Raw genomic sequence first — 19,548 nt, 5'->3', positions numbered from 1 at the left:
TCAAATTAGTGTAGCTGAATGGGAGGAGACAGATTAAATAAGGATTTTTTTTAAAGCCTTGAGACAATTGAGACATGGATTTTGTATGTGTGCCATTGAGGTTGACCGGGCAAGACAAAATATTTAAGTTCCTTTTGAACAGGGTATGGTAGTAGGTGCCAGGCGCACCGGTATGTGTGTCAAGAACTGCAACGCTGCAGGGTTTTTCACGCTCAACAGTATCCTGTGTGTATCAAGAATGGTCTACCACCCAAAGGACATCCAGCCAACATGACACAACGCGGGGGGGTCAATACATTTTTGTGGTGGAACGACCCAGTAGAAGTGACCTCTCCAGGAGCTTACTCAAGTGCAATCAATGACGAGCCTTAACCTATGAAGTTTTTTTGTTCAGACCCTGATGAGCCATATAATGCAATCGGCCAACAGTCAGCCTACCTCAGGCAATTACTGGTTGTAGTGTTGAGGCGATAACATTTTGTTTACCTTTCAACAAGAGTTCTTCCTCCTGGAAAATATGACTTGTCTTATCTCTCACACAATGTAATTAGGACATTTCTGACACGCATGTAACATCTCTAGAAATAGTCTGGAAATGTGAAATATTAATCAATTTTCTTTCAACGCAGACTCTCTCTCTTCAGAGGCAGATGATGGAGAACCTGATCATTGCCAAGGCCAGGCAAGATGCTGTATCCTTCTGTTAATGTGGTCAGTTTGATATTATATACGTCTAGGGGTCAATTGGGTAAGAATGTCCACTTGATTAAGTTACACCAGGATCCAAATTATGGCATGGCTGAATGAGCCTTACCTGTGATCCTTGGTAAACACATTCCAGTCACCCCATGTTATGTCTCCTGTAACTGAGTCATAAGAGGACCCTGAAGAGTTACATCATCTATTATAGTGACTGACCTGTTAGTGTTGTTTGAAAGTAGCTGCCTTCTGAGAGAATTTATGCTATTGGTTATCCATGGGGATAGGCATGTAGCTTTGGGGTGAGCTGCTGTTTTATGTTTAGATCCAGTGGACATTTGGGAAGGGTTCCTTAATACGTGTGAAGCTCCAAAGGAAGATGGAGGAGAGGAGACTGCGGCTGCAGGAGGAGGCCAACAGGTGAGCATGTGTCCCCTCTGACAGTAGAACTCGGTACACATCACATCACAGTACACATCACAGTACACATCACAGTACACATCACAGTTCAAGTCTGTTGTATGGCTTTACAGGCTAACCGCATCAGTAATGTCTGTAGTATAAGTGCTGCTACTTTGTAGGAATTGGAATAATAACAGAAACCTGACACTTGTGTATTTGCAGTTAAGTTTAGAATACTTCAGAACCATCCCCTCATTAACCACTCAATCCACCCTTAATTTAAGTCTTCTGATATGTAGTATGAAAGTCATTTGAAATGGTGCTTGGAGCTGAGCTCCAGTTGCATCCATGTATCTGAGTAAGGGCTCCTGAGTGGCACAGGGGTCTAAGGCACTGCATCTTGAGTGCTTGAGGCGTCACTACAGACACCCTGGTTCGATTCCAGGCTGTATCACAACCGGCCGTGATTGGAAGTCCCGTAGGGTCCAGCGTTGGCCGGTGTAGGCCGTCATTAGAAATAAGAATCTGTTAACTGACTTGCCTAGTTAAATAAAGGTTCAATAAAAAACTCAATGTGTCTGTGCTGTATGCAGGAGGTTTGCAGCGTCTGGAACAATTACTGCAGAAGAACAGGAGCAACGTGTTCTGTACACAAATGTTTTGGAATATGAACAAGATCATGTGAGTTCAAAGTGCAGTGACAACTTGACAAGTCATTGTGTTGATAAGTGAGCTTTAGTGTTTGCTGTCGAGTTGTCCTCATCCTGTATATGTTTGACTTATAGGACTGGCCCAAGCTATGGAAAGCCAACATTAAGAAAAATCCTGATGATGCCACATTGGTGTCCGGCCTTGTTTCATGTCTTCTCAGGTACTAAACACGAGGCCGCACAAGGCAGTCCTAGTCCTATATTTTGCCATACATAATGTGGCTTAATTTCCTTTTGAATAGAGGAGTCATTTTGATTGTGTGCTTTGTGTGTATCCTAGCTGTCCAGACCATCCTGTGATGATGCTACTGAAAAGGCTCCAGTACAGAGTTTACAACAGGCTCTACCCAATCGTGAGTAAGAGTCTCCCTGCAAGTCCTGCCCTGCCCATGAAACCCTCCCACAGCGCTCAGAGCCTGTTGATGTCAGACTCTCATCAGAACGCGTCAAAATCAGAAGTGGGCCACAGTATGTCCTCCGATGCCTCTCTCAATATCTCCTTCTCCCATGACCATATTGCTGAGGATGGGGATGGGCCCCATACACTGGACAGGGAGAATTCGTTTGAGGATCTGGAGCAGTTTCTGACACAGCTGGACTGGGCTCCATCACATGGGGACCCTGATGTGACCTTTGAACAGTCACAGTTGGATCAGGAGGAGTCTCTCGTTCAGGACTTGGAGATGCGTGATCTCAAAGAACACCTCAAGGCTATTGTGAAGGACATCCATATTGCCATTGGTTAGTATGAGTGTTAAAATGTACTATGTAGTAGACCTCATGTTTTGCAGTGTTTTTCTCATTGTTGAGGGAAATGTATGAAAATAACTTTGTTGCAGATCAACTGCTGTCGCTATGTCTGCTCTCCTTTGAGTGTCTGAACACAGCCAGTTCTAAGGACCTGTGTGTGGCCAGCATAGAAGAAGCCTTCTTCACTCCCCTCTGGAGCTCTTTGTTGGCTCTCTTCAGGTAATCTTGTCTTTTTTAAAATGTTTTTAATGTTTTTTTTTTGCACAAAAAATGATCACTTGACAATATTTTGTGGCAAAAACTAGTGATTGGGGTTTTGAAATAATTTCACTATTCGAATAGTATCATTCATTTCTGTAGGATATTTGAATTACATGTGTTTTTTTTTTTATAGAACTTAGTTTTAACCTAAGGACTGCTGGCACTCTATTGCTTAAGCTGCGGAGGGGGCAGTGTGTGTGAGGGAGAACAGACAGAGGGAGAGGCGCCAAGGCAACTCGGTGACAGCCAAGACTAGCTAACTTGTAGCAGCTACAATGTTATTTATCATCCCATATATCAGTGCCTGCCTTGACTAGAGTAGCCTAGAGAAGCTAGCCAGCTATAGCTATCTAGGCTAATTGAGGTCACATGCCGCTTTCTCCCCAACTCCATTCAGATAAAACGACCGCTTACCTGTTGGTTGCTCAGTGGTAGCCTACTCCTTCTCAGTTCGCTAACTTTTCATTCTGTGATTTTACTCCATCTTGCATTGCGTTAGTGAACTATCACTCCACTTGCTACACTTTAAGCCTCTGCTGAATTTAATTAGCTAACATAAACAACAAGCTACACATGTGAAGGTTACCAGTTGGCTACCAGTCTTTTTTTATGGGATGCACGTCATAAAAGCTACATTGAAAAGTTTGTTTTATTAAATTAATACTTTTAAATGTCATGGTATATTCTATATGTAACAATGTCACATGGATATCTTATTTACGTTTAGAAAAAGCATTTTCACTGTTAAAATAGGCCTATTAAAAAAATAACACAAGAATTGGAATACTAACGTCCGTTCGGATATTTGATATTCGAATAATTGTGCACATCCCTAGTAAAAGCTTCTTGTTTGCAAAATGAGTTGGATGTCAGGCAGTGGTCGGTAGATGGCGTCAGTATGCTACAACTAGAAACTGTTCTCCTCCTATTAGCCTGCTGCATGGTTGATTATGCGTATCAGTGTAGTGAGATGATTAACAGACCTGTGATTCAGCCATTCCTTGACGTATTCAATCTAATGTCCGTTTAGAAAGATAGTTCAGTGTGAAAGCTGGTGTCAGTCATGTCACAATACTTGTTGATTTGGCATGGTTCCCTCTTGTATCTTTGTGTCCTGGACTATGAAGGAAGGTCCACAGAGAGAGGGAGCTGTGCTTTGAGTCCAGTATGAGGCTGTATCGGGATGCCTTACCTGGTGATGTTGGTGTCGCATCGAAACTGTACCCCCAGGACCCTGTCGTGCTGCATGGTTCCTACCCCTATGACTCGGCAGTGCAGGAGCTTCGCTTGCTGTGCAGAGATTGCTGTCCCCAGAGAAAACTGGAGTGCATTGGTGAGTGAGACCCTCAAGACCCTCACTGGACAATGATGGTGTGGGAAGTGTTCTTTACATTGCTCATACCGCGGAAGAATATAATTGGGGGGGAAACTCATGTTTCTCTGCTACAATAACATCCAATACACAATGTTCTTTTATTTCAGACAGGCTGGAATCTGTTTTGACTTGTTTGTGTGATGTTATTGATGTTTTCCATATGCCTACAGTTCAAGTTGGAAGTTTAAATACACCTTAGTTTAAATGTATTTGGCTAAGTTTTTCACAATTCCTGACATTTAATCCTAGTAATAATTCCCTGTTTTAGGTCAGTTAGGATCACCACTTTATTTTAAGAATTTGAAATCTCAGAATAGCAGATTTATTTCAGCTTTTATTTTTTTCATCGCTTTCCCAGTGGGTCAGAAGTTTACATACACTCAATTAATATTTGGTAGCATTGCCTTTAAATTGTTTAGCTTGGGTCAAATGTTTCGGGAAGCCTTCCACAAGCTTCCCACAATAAGTTGGGTGAATTTTGGTCCATTCCTCGTGACAGAGCTGGTGTAACTGAGTCAGGTTTGAAGGCCTCCTTGCTTGCACACACTTTCAGTTCTGCCCACAAATGTTCTATAGGATTGAGGTCAGGGCTTTGTGATGGCCACTCCAATACCTTGACTTTGTTGACGTTAAGCCATTTTGCCACAACTTTGACCACAAGCATACTTCCAATGTCCATTTGGAAGATCCATTTGCGACCAAGCTTTAACTTCCTGACTGATGTCTTGAGATGTTGCTTCAATATATCCACATAATTTTCTTTCCTCATGATGCCAGCTATTTTGTGAAGTGCACCAGTCCCTCCTGCAACAAAGCACCCCCACAACATGATGCTGCCACTCCCGTGCTTCAGTTGGGATGGTGTTCTTTGGCTTGCAAGCATCCCCCTTTTTCCTCCAAACATAACGATGGTCATTATGGCCAAACCGTTCTATTTTTGTATCATCAGACCAGAGGACATTTCTCCAAAAAGTACAATCTTTGTCCCCATGTGCAGTTGCAAACCGTAGTCTGGCTTTTTTTTATGGCAGTTTTGGAGCAGTGGCTTCTTCCTTGCTGAGCGGCCTTTCAGGTTATGTCAATATTGGACTCGTTTTACTGTGGATATAGATAGTTTTGTACCTGTTTCCTCCAGCATCTTCACAAGGTCCTTTGCTGTTATTCTGGGATTGATTTGCACTTTTCGCACCAAAGTACATTCATCTCTAGGAGACAGAACGCGTCTCCTTCCTGAGCGGTATGACGGCTGCGTGGTCCCATGGTGTTTATACTTGCGTACTATTGTTCATACAGATGAACGTGGTACCTTCAGGCGTTTGGAAATTGCTCCCAAGGATGAACCAGACTTGTGGAGGTCTACATTTATTTTTCTGAGGTCTTGGCTGATTTCTTTTGATTTTCCCATGATGTCAAGCAAAGAGGCACTGAGTTTGAAGGTAGGCCTTGAAATACATCCACAGGTACACCTCCAATTGACTCAAATTATGTCAGTTAGCCTAACAGAATCTTCCAGAACCATGACATAATCTTCTGGAAATTTCCGAGCTGTTTAAAGGCACAGTTAAGTTAGTGTATATTACCTTCTGACCCACTAGAATTGTAATGCAGTGAATTATAAGTGAAATAATCTCTGTAAACAATTGTTGGAAAAATACTTGTCATGCACAAAGTAGATGTCCTAACCGACTTGCCAAAACGATTTTTTGTTATCAATAAATTTGTGGAGTGGTTGAAAAACGACTTTTAATGACTCCAACCTACAGTGGGGGAAAAAAGTATTTGATCCCCTGCTGATTTTGTACATTTGCCCACTTACAAAGAAAGGATCAGTCTATAACTTTAATGGTAGGTTTATTTGAACAGTGAGAGACAGAATAACAACAAAAATATCCTGAAAAACGCATGTAAAAAATGTTATAAATTGATTTCCATTTTAATAAGGGAAATAAGTATTTGACCCCCTCTCAATCAGAAAGATTTCTGGCTCCCCGGTGTCTTTTATACAGGTAACGAGCTGAGATTAGGAGCACACTCTTAAATGGAGTGCTCCTAACTGCAGCTTGTTACCTGTTAAAAAAAAAAAAAAAAAAAAAAGACACCTGTCCACAGAAGCAATCAATCAATCAGATTCCAAACTCTCCACCATGGCCAAGACCAAAGAGCTCTCCAAGGGTGTCAGGGACAAGATTGTAGATGTACACAAGGCTGGAATGGGCTACAAGACCATCGCCAAGCAGCTTGGTGAGAAGGTGACAACATTTGGTGCGATTATTCGCAAATGGAAGAAACACAAAAGAACTGTCAATCTCCCTCGGCCTGGGGCTCCATGCAAGATCTCACCTCATGGAGTTGCAATGATCATGAGAACGGTGAGGAATCAGCCCAGAACTACACGGGAGGGTCTTGTCAATGATCTCAAGGCAGCTGGGACCATAGTCACCAAGAAAACAATTGGTAACATACTACGCCGTGAAGGACTGAAATCCTGCAGCGCCCGCAAGGTCCCCCTGCTCAAGAATTCATATACATGCCCGTCTGAAGTTTGCCAATGAACAATCTGAATGATTCAGAGGACAACTGATGAAAGTGTTGTGGTCAGATGAGACCAAAATGGAGCTCTTTGGCATCAACTCAACTCGCTTTGTTTGGAGGAGGAGGAATGCTGCCTATGACCCCAAGAACACCATCTCCACCGTCAAACATGGAGGTGGAAACATTATGCTTTGGGGGTGTTTTTCTGCTAAGGGGACAGGACAACTTCACCGCATCAAAGGGACAGGGCCATGTACCGTGAAATCTTGGGTGAGAACCTCCTTCCCTCAGCCAGGGCATTGAAAATGGGTCGTGGATGGGTATTCCAGCATGACAATGACCCAAAACACACGGCCAAGGCATCATAGGAGTGGCTCAAGAAGAAGCACATTAAGGTCCTGGAGTGGCCTAGCCAGTCTCCAGACCTTAATCCCATAGAAAATCTGTGGAAGGAGCTGAAGGTTCGAGTTGCCAAACGTCAGCCTCGAAACCTTAATGACTTGGAGAAGATCTGCAAAGAGGAGTGGGACAAAATCCCTCCTGAGATGTGTGCAAACCTGGTGGCCAACTACAAGAAACGTCTGACCTCTGTGATTGCCAACAAGGGTTTTGCCACCAAGTACTAAGTCATGTTTTGCAGGGGGGTCAAATACTTATTTCCCTCATTAAAATGCTAATAATTTTATAACATTTGACATTTTGTTTTTCTGGATTTTTTTTGTTATTCTGTCTCTCACTGTTCAAATAAACCTACCATTAAAATTATAGACTGATCATTGCTTTGTAAGTGGGCAAATGTACAAAATCAGCAGGGATCAAATACTTATTTCCCCCACTGTAAGTGTATGTAAACTTCCGTCTTCAACTGTTTGTTAGTCACCTTTGTTTTGCTTCCTGTTCTGTTGCAGTTCGGACGTTGCGTCTGATCTGTGCTTGTGCTGAGGACTACTCCTGCCTTCATGAGGCAGAATCCAAAACCGCAGCTATGTGAGTGTAATGCTACAACATTGCTTTTATGGATATGAACATGCTGAACCATGCTCGTTTCCCCTCAAATCTCTCACACACAGTGCAAACAGTGTTATTTACAGTGCCTTCAGAAAGTATTCACACCTTGACTTTTTCCACATTTTGCTTCAATGTGAATTTAAAATGGACTAAATTGTTTTTTGTTTTTTTGTCACTGGTCTACACACAATAAATATCCCATTATGTCAAAGTAGAAATGTTTTTACATTGTTTACAAATTAACATAATTTAAAAAAAAAAAAGAACTACCTCAATTTTACCACACACATATTCAACCACAAAAACCAGGGAGGTTTTCCAATGCCTCACAAAGAAGGGCACCTATTGGTAAAAAAAAAGGCCAAAGGTGACTTTAAAACAGTTAGTTTAATGGCTGTGATAGAAAACTGATGATGGATCAACAATATTGTAGTTACTCCACAATACTAACCTAATTGACAGTGAAAAGGAAGCCTGTACAGAATACAAATATTCCAAAACATGCATCCTGTTTGCTATAAGGCATTAAAGTAAAACTGCAAAAAATGTGGCAATGTTTCGGGCAAATACAACACATTACTGAGTACCACTCTCCATATTTTCAAGCACAGTGATGACTGGATCGTGTTATGGGTATACTTGTCAGTGTTAAGGACTAGGGAGTTTTTCAGGATAAAAAAAATGAATAGAGCTAAGCACAGGCAAAATCCTTGAGGAAAACCTGGTTGTCTGCTTTCCACCAGAAACTGGGAGATGAATTTCCCTTTCAGCAGGACAATATCCTAAAACACAATGTCAAATCTATGCTGGAGTTGCTTACCAAGATGACATTGAATGTTCTTGAGTGGCCTAGTTACAGTTTTGACTTAAATATACTTGAAAATCTATGGCAAGACCTGAAAATGGTTGTCTAGCAATGATCAACAACCAATTTGACTGAGCTTGAGGGATTTTGAAAAGAATAATGGGCCAATGTTGCATAATCCAGATGTGGAAAGCTCTTAGACTTGCCCAGAAAGACTCAGTTGTAATCTCTGCCAAAGGTGCTTCAATAAAGTATTGACTCACAGGCTGACTACAAAATACATTTAGAAATCTATATTATTAAATTATTGCACCCACACTGCTCGCACATGCCAACGAGCATCTGCGTTGCCAAGGGCTTTAATAGAAGTCAGTTCTATTTCTGACTCAGATCGAGCTGCAAGTCCTGCCTCTCCCATCTCCTCATTGGTTTATAGAAGCAGGTACCCACGTGCCGTGTCCTCATTGGTTATACCCACATGGGTGACTGAAAGACGAAATAGGTCGGTGGCAGTAACACGGAACCCAAACCGGCTGTTTGCGTGCGCAATCGTGCATAAATGTATTTTGTCCCCCCCACACCAAACGTGATCCCGACACGCAGGTTAAAATATCAAAACAAAATCTCAACCAATTGTATTAATTTGAGAAACGGGTCAAAAAGCATTAAACATTTATGGCAATTTAGCTAGTTATCTTGCACTTGCTAGCAAATTTGTCCTATTTATCTAGCTTGCTATTGCTAACTAATTTGTCCTGGGATATAAACATTGAGTTGTTATTTTTACCTGAAATGCACAAGGTCCTCTACTCCGACAATTAATCCACACATAAAACGGTCAACCGAATCGCTTCCAGGCTTTTTCTTCTCTTGACTTTATATTGCGATTTATAAGTAGCTCGCAACAGCAAGCTAGCTAAATTGGACAAATTAGCTAGCAAGTGCAAGCTAGCTAAAATGCCATAAATGTTTAATGCTTTTCGACATGTTCCCAAATTAATATAATTGGTTCAGAGTTTGTTTTGATATTTTAACCTGCGTGTCGTGATCACGTTTGGTGTGGGGGGACAAAATAAATGTATGCACAATGGCGCACGCTCGCAGCCGGTTTGGGTTCTGTGTTAGTGGTGTGAATACTTATGTAAATTAGATTTCTGTATTTAATTTTCAATAAATGTTATAACTTGTCCAAAAACATGTTTTCACTTTGTCATTATGGGGTATTGTGTGTAGGGGGATATATATTTAATACATTTTGAATTCAGGCTGTAACAACAAAATGTGGACTAAGTCAAGGGGTATGAATACTTTCTGAAGGCACTGTTTATTTAAAAAAATATTAAAAAATCTGCACTATTCTGTGTTTGTGCTTTATACAGACTTACTGTACAGATATTTTGGGGGGAGTATCCAAATATAATTTAGGACCTCCTGCCTCGGTCAGTGGTTGCCTTGTCAGACTTCATTAGAGATCACTAAGGCCAGACACAGCAGGGGTCTGGCCAAGGATCACTGCCCCCTGCAGAGTGCCCCATCCTGGCCGACCCTCAAAGTGGGTCGCCTTGTCTGGAACATAGGCAGGGCCCAGCTAGCCTAGGAGCTGTGGATGGGAAAGCGGCTCTACTGGGCAGCAGAAAGAGCTATAGGTCAGAGACCATGTAATGGGTATGCAGAGTGTAGACGTTAAGTCATTTGAGGTTGGGGTGGGGGAGTAATGTAGTGAGAGTGGGGGAGTAATGTAGTGAGAAAGTTTACTGGGTTGTTTGCTTGATTAAGTAGTCTACTACTAGAAGAGAATTTAATGAGGTTTGCTAGTGTAGGCAGGAAACTGATGGGGTAGATCAAACGTTTAAGAGCCAGTCCACACGCTACCTAAATGACACCCAGTAAACGTCTGTCTGCATAAAATTCTAATTGGACTAGATCCCTATTCGCACGGGACCAGTATTACTAGAGAACGTTGGTTATGTAATTATTACCCCAGCATGTCTGTTTTTTTTCCAGTGGATGATTCAGACGGGTTTTGTTTTAGCAAACTGCCCTGTAATACGTTTTTCAGTCATTCACAATTGACCGTTATGACGGAAGCCTGGAGGCTCTTCTATGCGTGATGATATTTCACATGTCTAGGGATGGCCTAATGTTGGCCTAATGGCCTTGAGTTCGGAGGAAGTCAAAATAATAATGCATATCAATAAGAACTATGAACTGTAACCTACGCAGACATTTAATTACCTGATGGATTTGTCAATTAATTGCAGTGTATATTGTCCACTTCATCTTTTAAGAGAAGTATGGCACTGGGAAAGTGCCATACAGTCATCTGTAGGCTACATGCATAGCACTTTGTTTTAAGCATCAATTTGTTCCCATGTTCTTACCCCAACTGGGATGCAGCACCTGTTAAACCCTGTAATATCCTTCAGAACACAGGGATAACTGTTCGCACAGGATTAGTATTATCAGAGGACCTTGGCGTTTGCTGAAAAACAGTAGGTTTTTAGGGCTGTGATAACCTTCCTTCCAAGTAAAAATTACTGACATGGCAGATTCGGACGGGACTAAAATTACAGATATGGTGAAGTTGTGCTCGTGCACATAATTACATGACCTTAGCTCCCCCAGTAGAACTTATCCCATCCGAATAGGGCTTAACAGTGAAATGCTTACTTACGGGCTCTTCCCAACAATGAAGAGAAATAATAGAAAAAAATAATACAAGGAATAAATACACAATGAGTATTAACTTGGCTGTACAGTATACATGGGGTACCAGTACCGAGTCGATGTGCAGAGGTACGAGGTAATTGCAAGTGTTTCGCCACACCTGCAATAACATTTGCTAAACGTGTATGTGACAAATAAAATTAGATTTGAGTTAGATATGTACATATAGGTAGGTATAAAGTGACTAGGCAACAGGATAGATAATTAACAGTAGCAGCAGCGTATGTGATGAGTCCAGTGTTAGCCCGGGTAGCTATTGATTAACTATTAAGCAGTCTCATGGCTTGAGGGTAGAAGCTGTTCAGGGTCCTGTTTGTTCCAGACATGGTGCATCGCTGTCGCTTGCCGTGCGGTAGCAGAGAGAACAGTCTATGACTTGGGTGGCACCAGTCTTTGACTCCAGCCACCCATAGGCCCATTGCATGAGCTTATATCAAATCATATGTATTTCTAAAGCCCTTCTTACATCAGCTGATATCGCAAAGTGCTGTACAGAAACCCAGCCTAAAACCCCAAACAGCAAGCAATGCAGGTGTAGAAGCACGGTGGCTAGGAAAAACTCACTAGAAAGGCCAGAACCTAGGAAGAAACCTGGAGAGGAACCAGGCTATGAGGGGTGGCCAGTCCTCTTCTGGCTGTGCCGGATGGAGATTATAACAGATTGCCAAGATGTTCAAATGCTCATATTTGACCAACAGGGTCAAATAATAATGATCACAGTGGTTGTCGAGGGTGCAACAGGTCAGCACCTCAGGAGTAAATGTCAGTTGGCTTTTCGCAGCCGATCACATTGAGTATCTCTACCGCTCCTGCTGTCTCTAGAGAGTTGAGAACAGCAGGTCTGGGACAGGTAGAATGTCTGGTGAACAGGTCAGGGTTCCATAGCCGCAGGCAGAACAGTTAAACTGGAGCAGCAGCAGAGAGAGAGAGAGAGACTTACTTAAATTCACACAGGACACATAAACTGCTGCAGCATAAATACTGGAGGCTGAGACGGGCACCTCAAACTGTTTGAGGATGTGGGCTCCACGACCAACCAAACATGGTTCTCTCATTATGTTTGTTTGGAGCATTAAGGGCATAGCTCATGTAGTGCTGGCACAATTACCGTGTAACCTGACGGTTATGGGTAAAGACTGTCATGAAAAAAAATTGCCATCATAACCGTTTTAAAAACGTTTTTTGGGAACAAACAGCTACCTGAAGACTGGATGGCTGGGAATTCTTGCGGTTGTCTGTTTCTGCAGTAGCGTGGACTCTTATCAACGTGCTGAAACAGGAAGGTGTTGTAGCAAAGGAGTCTTCGGTTGCCTAGTCAATGCACCCCAGAATGCAGCAGCATACATAGAATAAATGGGACGGCGTCCCCCATTCAAGTCAATTATGGCATAATGGATGGACTGGTGGCCATTGCAAGTGTTCCCATAGGCGCAAAGCAGGAAGTGTACCCGTCTATGTGTTTGAGCCACATCAGTTAACGTAGCAACGCGCATGTCCCACATATCTGAGGATCTGTCTTTTTCAGCCATCTTTTTTTTGAGGGGTGCAAAATCCACTTGTCACTAGGGTTGTTGTGGTGAAGTCATGAATGCAGTCAAATTCCAGGTGACCGTTTAGTTATGGTAATTAGGCTTCTCCAAGCTCTGAAGCTGCTGATGGTCATTAGTAGCCTACCAAACTGCCTGGTACTCAGCACTCTATTGTCCTTCTAATCACTATGACATCAATGCCAATGTATTAGAAAATCTAATCAAACACTTCATGAGAGCCCATGTGCTCATGTTGCTAAAAATGTCTATAGGCTATGCAATTGCGAGAGAGAACTGAGTAATGGCCTCTATTACAGAGGATCCCATCAGTTTTCTATAGGCTAGGCTTGCTATATTTATTTCTCAACCTTCCTAATATTAACCACATTGCTTCTCTTTAAAACAGGAGTATAGCCTACCTGGCTGGCATGAAAATAAACCATGGGGAAAGGCGTCCTCCATTTGTTATTTAAGTGCATAGATGACATGTTTTTTTCCCCCCCCTGTTTCGATACAGTGCATAATGGTCCATTGTAAATCAAAACAAATTGGGTGACAATATTAAGTTATCACTTGTGAATGATGCCCAGCATAAGAAACAATGCCTTTTTATTTTTTTTAATTTGTATTATTTGTATTTATTTTTGACGCAGTCGCACACCTCATGTAGCCTAGCCCATGGGCCTGTATCTTTTAATAAGGTTTGTATCACAACTAAAGTGGCCAAATAACTTCTTTAAAATGAAGCAAGTTAATCCGCGTTACAATGGTCTTAGCGCCTAACAGGCATACATAAGGGCACAACGGCCACTGGCCGTAAAAGACATGGATTTTTTTTTAGGGTGCATTACGGCCCCACAAAGGGGATGCCACCGTAAAATTGCTTGTCAAATTGTGAATGAGTGACTGATATAGTGTGTACAGCCTGTGCAAAAAAAACTAAGCAGAGCTCATGCCTTTAAAGTGTTTTTTTTAAAAAAATTCTAATCCTCATTAGTTGCATCATGCAGCTTTACAATGTATTAAAAATAAAAACATAGCCCAATGTTTGTGGAACCACTGAAGTTACATGAACTCTAAATGAAGCATATAGGATTACCTATTTCTTTCTTAGCCGCTCAATACACTGTGCACTCCCTGAAAACGTTTGGAGAAAATATCCTTTCTGTTTTATTCAGCTTTGTTCAATTGTATTCATGCTATAAAATAATGTCAAGGAATTCTAAGCAAATCTTGTCTGCTAAATGAACTAGTGTAGCCCACAGCCATTTGGCATAGCCAGATCAGGACCTAACATAAGGACAACTGAGTATTCTGTTCTTCTGAAATGGACTACATTTTCTTCATATTATGCTTCTTTAGACCTGTCTAAAATAATGGATTTATTAGACTTTATAAATGTAGTTTTCCAAAGGTTTGCGTCAGTGGCTTGTAGGAAGCCAGGAGATGCTAAATGTGTTTGTTAATTAACGGGCAATTACTGTGAGACAGACAGTTATTTGCTTGACAATCACCGGCTGATGAAATGTTGTGACCGCCAGAACCCTACTTGTCACTTAAATCATGCTGGATTGATTGCTTTCATTGTACTCCTGCGACTTTTTCATACTCTTGCTTGTGCCGGTCGCTTTTTCACGTTAACGTTACGACTGCGGAAATGTTTGTAATGACCTGTCAAACCCCGATAATAGCTGAAGAGGGCTCAATGGAATACATTGTCTTTAGCGTCCTGCATCGTCTCGACAGTTACATCACAAAAACATAAGAAATAACTATTTTGATGGGTATCAATTTGTGAAATGTATCATTTAAAACAGTTAAATTTTTTACAAATTAGATGCACTAAAATGAAAGCTACATCTGAAAATAAACACTGATTAGTGATGATATGTCTGATCTCGCGAATAATGTAAAGTATGTATAAATGTGTGTAATCTAGAGCCAAGCGTGTTGATTTTAAACCGAGGCTATCCTGTTATTGACACACTTGTTGAATTATGCAACAGAACGTGACAACAGTAATTGAGGCAGTCTGGATGGCACAGGTGAGTGTATGTTGGCCTAGACATAGTAAGTGTTTAGTGGTTGCAGCCCTATGCCACCCCTTTGTTAAGCTATTCATATACACTGAGTAAACACAACTTTAACACCTGCTCTTTCCATGATTGACGAGGTGAATGCTATGATCCCTTATTGATGTCACTTGTTAAATCCGATTCAATCAGTGTAGATGAAGAGATGGGTTAAATAAGGATTTTTTTTAAAGCCTTGAGACATGGATTGTGTGTGTGTGCCATTCAGAGGGTGAATGGGCAAGACAAAATATTTAAGTGCCTTTGAACGGGGTATGATAGTAGGTGCCAGGCGCACCGGTTTGTGTCAAGAACTGCAAAGCTGCTGGGTTTTTCACTAAACAGTTTCTGTGTGTATCAAGAATGATCCACCACCCAAAGGACATCCAGCCAACTTGACACAACTGTGGGAAGCATTGGAGTCAACATAGGACAACATCCCTGTGGTGCGCTTTCGATGCCTTGTAGTCCATGCTCCGACGAATTGACTGTTCTGAGGGCAAAAGGCGGTGCAACTCAATATTAGGAAGGTGTTCCTAATATTTTGTACACTTGGTGTATGAGTACATTCTAAGAAACCAAAAGAGATATTTGACAAATTGAATACCTGAATTCCCACATCCCAGAACTTCTTTTGTCTGTGCCAGTAAAATGTTTTACGTGCTATAATTTAGTAAATATCTGATGGATTTTAACAAATGTAAAAGCTTAGAATATCTTCATCCATTGTCCAACTTGCATTTATAAGAATACTTTTTCAAACCTTTTAATCATTTTGATGACCATTGCTAGCTAAAGACCCAGTGCTGTCAATTTTTTTCCCCTCCATCACTCTGTATAAAAGCTGATGAAACTAATGCTGTAAAAGTGTAAAAACATTTGATCAGTGTTGCACTAAATTACCAAAAGTGGACACTCCTTCAAATTAGTGGATTCTGCTATTTCAGCCACACCCATTGCTAACGTGTATAAAATCGAGCACACAGAGGCAAATATTTGCTTTACTGAAGTGCTCAGTGACTTTCAACGTGGCACCATCCTAGGATGCCACCTTTCCAACAAGTCAGTCAAATTTCTGCCCTACTAGAGTGGCCCCGGTCAACTGATGTTATTGTGAAGTGAAAACTACTACGAGCAACAACGGCTTAGCCACAAAGTGTTAGGCTACACAAGCTCACAGAATGGGACTGCTGAAGCATGTAGTGCGTAAAAATCATCTGTCCTCGGTTGCAACATTCACTACAGAGTTCCAAACTGCCTCTGGAAGCAACATCAGCACAAGAAGCTGTTCATCAGGAGATTCCTGAAATGAGTTTCCATGGCCGACCAACTGCACACAAGCGTAAGATCACCATGCGCAATGCCAAGCGTTGGCTGGAGTGGTGTAAAGCTCGCCGCCATTGGATTCTGGAGCAGTGGAAAAGCGTTCACTGGATTGATGAATCACGCTTCACCATCTGGCAGTCCAATGGATGAATCTGGGTTTGACGGAAGCCAGGAGAACGCTACCTGCCCGGATGCATAGTGCCAACTGTTAATTTTGGAGGAGGAGTAATGGTCTGGGACTTTTTTTCATAGTTCGGGCTAGGCCCCTTAGTTCCAGTGAAGGGTAATCAAAATGCTACAGCATACAATGACATTCTGTAGCTGACTCTGTGCTTCCAACTTTATGGCAACAGTTTGGGAAGGCCCTTTCCTGTTTCAGCATGACAATGCCCACATGCACAAAGCGAGGTCTATACAGAAATGGTTTGTCGAGATCTGTGTGGAAGAACTTGACTGGCCTGCACAGAGCCCTGACCCCCCCACCCCATCGTACACCTTTGGGATGAATTGGAACACCGACTGAGCCAGGCCTAATCGCCCAACATCAGTGCCTGACCTCACTAATGCTCTTGTGGCTGAATGGAAGCAAGTCCCCGCAGCAGTTCCAACATCTAGTGGAAAGCCTTCCCAGAAGAGTGAAGGCTGTTATAGAAGTAAAGGGTGGACCAACTCCATATTACTGCCCATGATTTTGGAATGAGATGTTCGACGAGCAGGTGTCCACATACTTTTGGTCATGTAGTGTATTTCCTGATAGTTGCTGGTGGAAATCTACACAGGACCTTTTAACACCAGGTTTGCATGGGTGGGAGATTCGGCTTTCCATGGTGACCTCATCTTGTAAGTTGGTTAATAGACCAATAACAACGAGTTCCAAACCTCTCAGACAATGGTTTGTTTTCTCCTTGCCACTCAGACCACTCCCAGACAGTCCTAGGAAAATTCTTGCTTGAGAAATTCTTTGCTAAAAACAATTTTAGCTATATATTTTATTTATTTATATTTTTTACTTCACTAGGGTAGGGGGCAGCATTCGGAATTGTGGATGAAAGCGTGCCCAAATTAAGCTGCCTGCTACTCAGGCCCAGAAGCTAGGATATGCATATAGTTGGTAGATTTGGATAGAAAACACTCTAAAGTTTCCAAAACTGTTAAAATAATGTCTGTGTATAACAGAACTGATATGGCAGGCGAAAACCTGAGGAAAATCCATCCAGGAAGTACTATTATTTTGAAAATCTGTTTTTCCATTGAAAGCCTATCCACCATACAAAGACTTAGTACCCAGTTCACGATCTCTATGGCTTCTTCTACATGTGGCCAGTCTTTTAGGCATCGTTTCAGGCTTTTACTCTGAAAAATTAGGGAGATGCAGCACTTTCAATGAGTGGACAGTGGAAATTTCCAGACATGAGTCCAGCGTGTGATTGGGAGTGCGCCTTTCTTGTTTCTCCTTTTCTATTGACGAAGCTTTTGTCCGGTTGAAATATTATTTATGACAAAAACAACTTGGGGATTGATTTTAAACATCGTTTGACATGTTTCTACGAACTTTTATTGTACTTTTTTTACTTTTCGTCTGGGTGTTAAGGGCGCTTTGTGCCTTTGGTTACTGAACTAAACACACCAACAAAACTGAGGTTTTTGGACATAAAGAGGGATATTATCGAACAAAACTAAAAAAAAAATTGTGTAACATGGAGTCCTGGGAGTGCCACCAGATGAAGATCAAAGGTAAGTGATTAATTGAATCGCTATTTCTGACTTTTGTGAGTCCTCTCCTTGGCTGGAAAATGTTTGTATGGTGTTTTGTGGCTATGTGCTGTCCTAACATAATCGCATGGTGTGCTTTCGCCGTAAAGCCTTTTTGAAATCGGACACTGTGGTTGGATTAACAAGAAGTTTATCTTTAAAATGGTGTATAATACTTGTATGTTTGAGGAATTTTAATTATGGGGTTTCTGTTTTGAATTTGGCACCCTGCAATTTCACTGGCTGTTGTCTATGTGGGACGCTAGCGTCCCAATGATACCAGAGAGGTTAATATGGAAATCTATTACAGTAAGGTAAAGTTACCCAGAAATTATTTTGAGATTGATTAAAAAAAAGGTTGTATTGGGCCTTTCATCATTTGAATTAATATTCTACATTACCAATGAAAGGTAGTCATTGCGAGTGTACCCATTTAGTTTACCAGACAAATTGACAGGGTTATCGGTTCGAAGCCCCTTCTATTCATTTTATTTCTATGGCAGCACATGCAGTCAGGAGAGGAGAAAATGTGCGTTTTTAAAAACAATAAATATAATTTATTTTTGATGCTTTTCGAATGGTTATTAGGGAGACCGCGGTCATAAGGCTGACCGATTACGGCCACAGCCCTAAGCTCATGCTCTATATTTGTCTCTTTGTATTGGAGTGTGCAGAGCAGTCAGACTTTGGATGTGGTTTGCTGGATACCACTTCTTAGCGCTGGCGGATGTAGCTTATTTTTGGGAGCCCCATAATCTAGTGGCTGCTGGTGACTGTTATGCAATGGAATATGAGTTCAGAAACTTCCCTTTTCGGTCTTACACTACATACAATTTGGGTATAGTCAATATATTTTAGCGTGTGTGTGAGATGTTTTGTTTTTGGACATGGCAATGGCGTACTGCCATTTCTATTATTGCTTCATCAGTGTGTTTCACTAAGAGTTTACCCATAGTATTTAAAGAAAGGCTTCTATTCCGAAGAGTCGGCTTGATAACTGCAGAAGAAATGTTAATGCATTAAATGTGATCATTATTCTCACAAATTACTTTGTGTGCACGAAAAAGTATGAATGAATATAGTACGCATGTTTGCACATTAACCCACTATCTGTTTTCCCTGTCACCGAGCTAGGCAAATCTGCTTTTAGTTTTAATGCACTGTATTGCTCTAACAAAATTCGAAATGCATTTCATCTTCATGTTCTGGTGCTATTTAGGCAATTTAAAGTGTTGTTTTGCGGGCTTATTTGTGGATGAATACAACTTGTTTTCTGGGTGATTAGTGATTTATTTGTTTCCCATGACTGCATTTGTATTTTAAAGTGGCAAAATGTAACTTTTGGGGTAACCTGGCCAAATTCACATAGACGTGTGAGTCATAGATCTATTATACTTGAAATCAAGTCTAAGAAGCGGTATATCGATTCTATGTACACAATTTCTATGCTTCCCGTTACGTTTTGTTTTTGCATCTTTTACTTTCAAAAATACTTTTGGTTATGGGAAATATATTTCACAGCTGTTAAGATGGTACAATGATTTCTACCTCACACTACTTCACTTTGTCTTTTTCAATATCTCCTTTTCCTCTTCGAATT

General features: G+C 41.3%; 1 protein-coding gene across 3 annotated transcripts in view; it reads left to right on the top strand.

The window, feature by feature from the left end:
- The window catches only part of LOC106573672 (VPS9 domain-containing protein 1), a 35,152-nt gene that overhangs the window by 4,030 nt on the left and 11,574 nt on the right, over positions 1 to 19,548 (top strand). For all 3 annotated transcript variants that reach the window (XM_014148939.3, XM_014148938.3, XM_014148940.3), the window contains exons 6-13: positions 630 to 692; positions 1,067 to 1,119; positions 1,695 to 1,782; positions 1,887 to 1,972; positions 2,092 to 2,552; positions 2,651 to 2,780; positions 3,950 to 4,155; positions 7,638 to 7,716. In XM_014148939.3, the coding sequence (XP_014004414.3) occupies positions 630 to 692; positions 1,067 to 1,119; positions 1,695 to 1,782; positions 1,887 to 1,972; positions 2,092 to 2,552; positions 2,651 to 2,780; positions 3,950 to 4,155; positions 7,638 to 7,716 (1,166 nt within the window). The remainder of the gene's footprint in view (positions 1 to 629; positions 693 to 1,066; positions 1,120 to 1,694; positions 1,783 to 1,886; positions 1,973 to 2,091; positions 2,553 to 2,650; positions 2,781 to 3,949; positions 4,156 to 7,637; positions 7,717 to 19,548) is intronic.

The sequence above is a fragment of the Salmo salar genome, chromosome 16 (genome assembly GCF_965601325.2).
Source record: "Salmo salar chromosome 16, fSalSal1, whole genome shotgun sequence".
NCBI lineage: Eukaryota > Metazoa > Chordata > Actinopteri > Salmoniformes > Salmonidae > Salmo > Salmo salar.
Note: the sequence above shows the minus strand (reverse complement) of the source record. Positions and strands in the feature narration are given on the sequence as shown.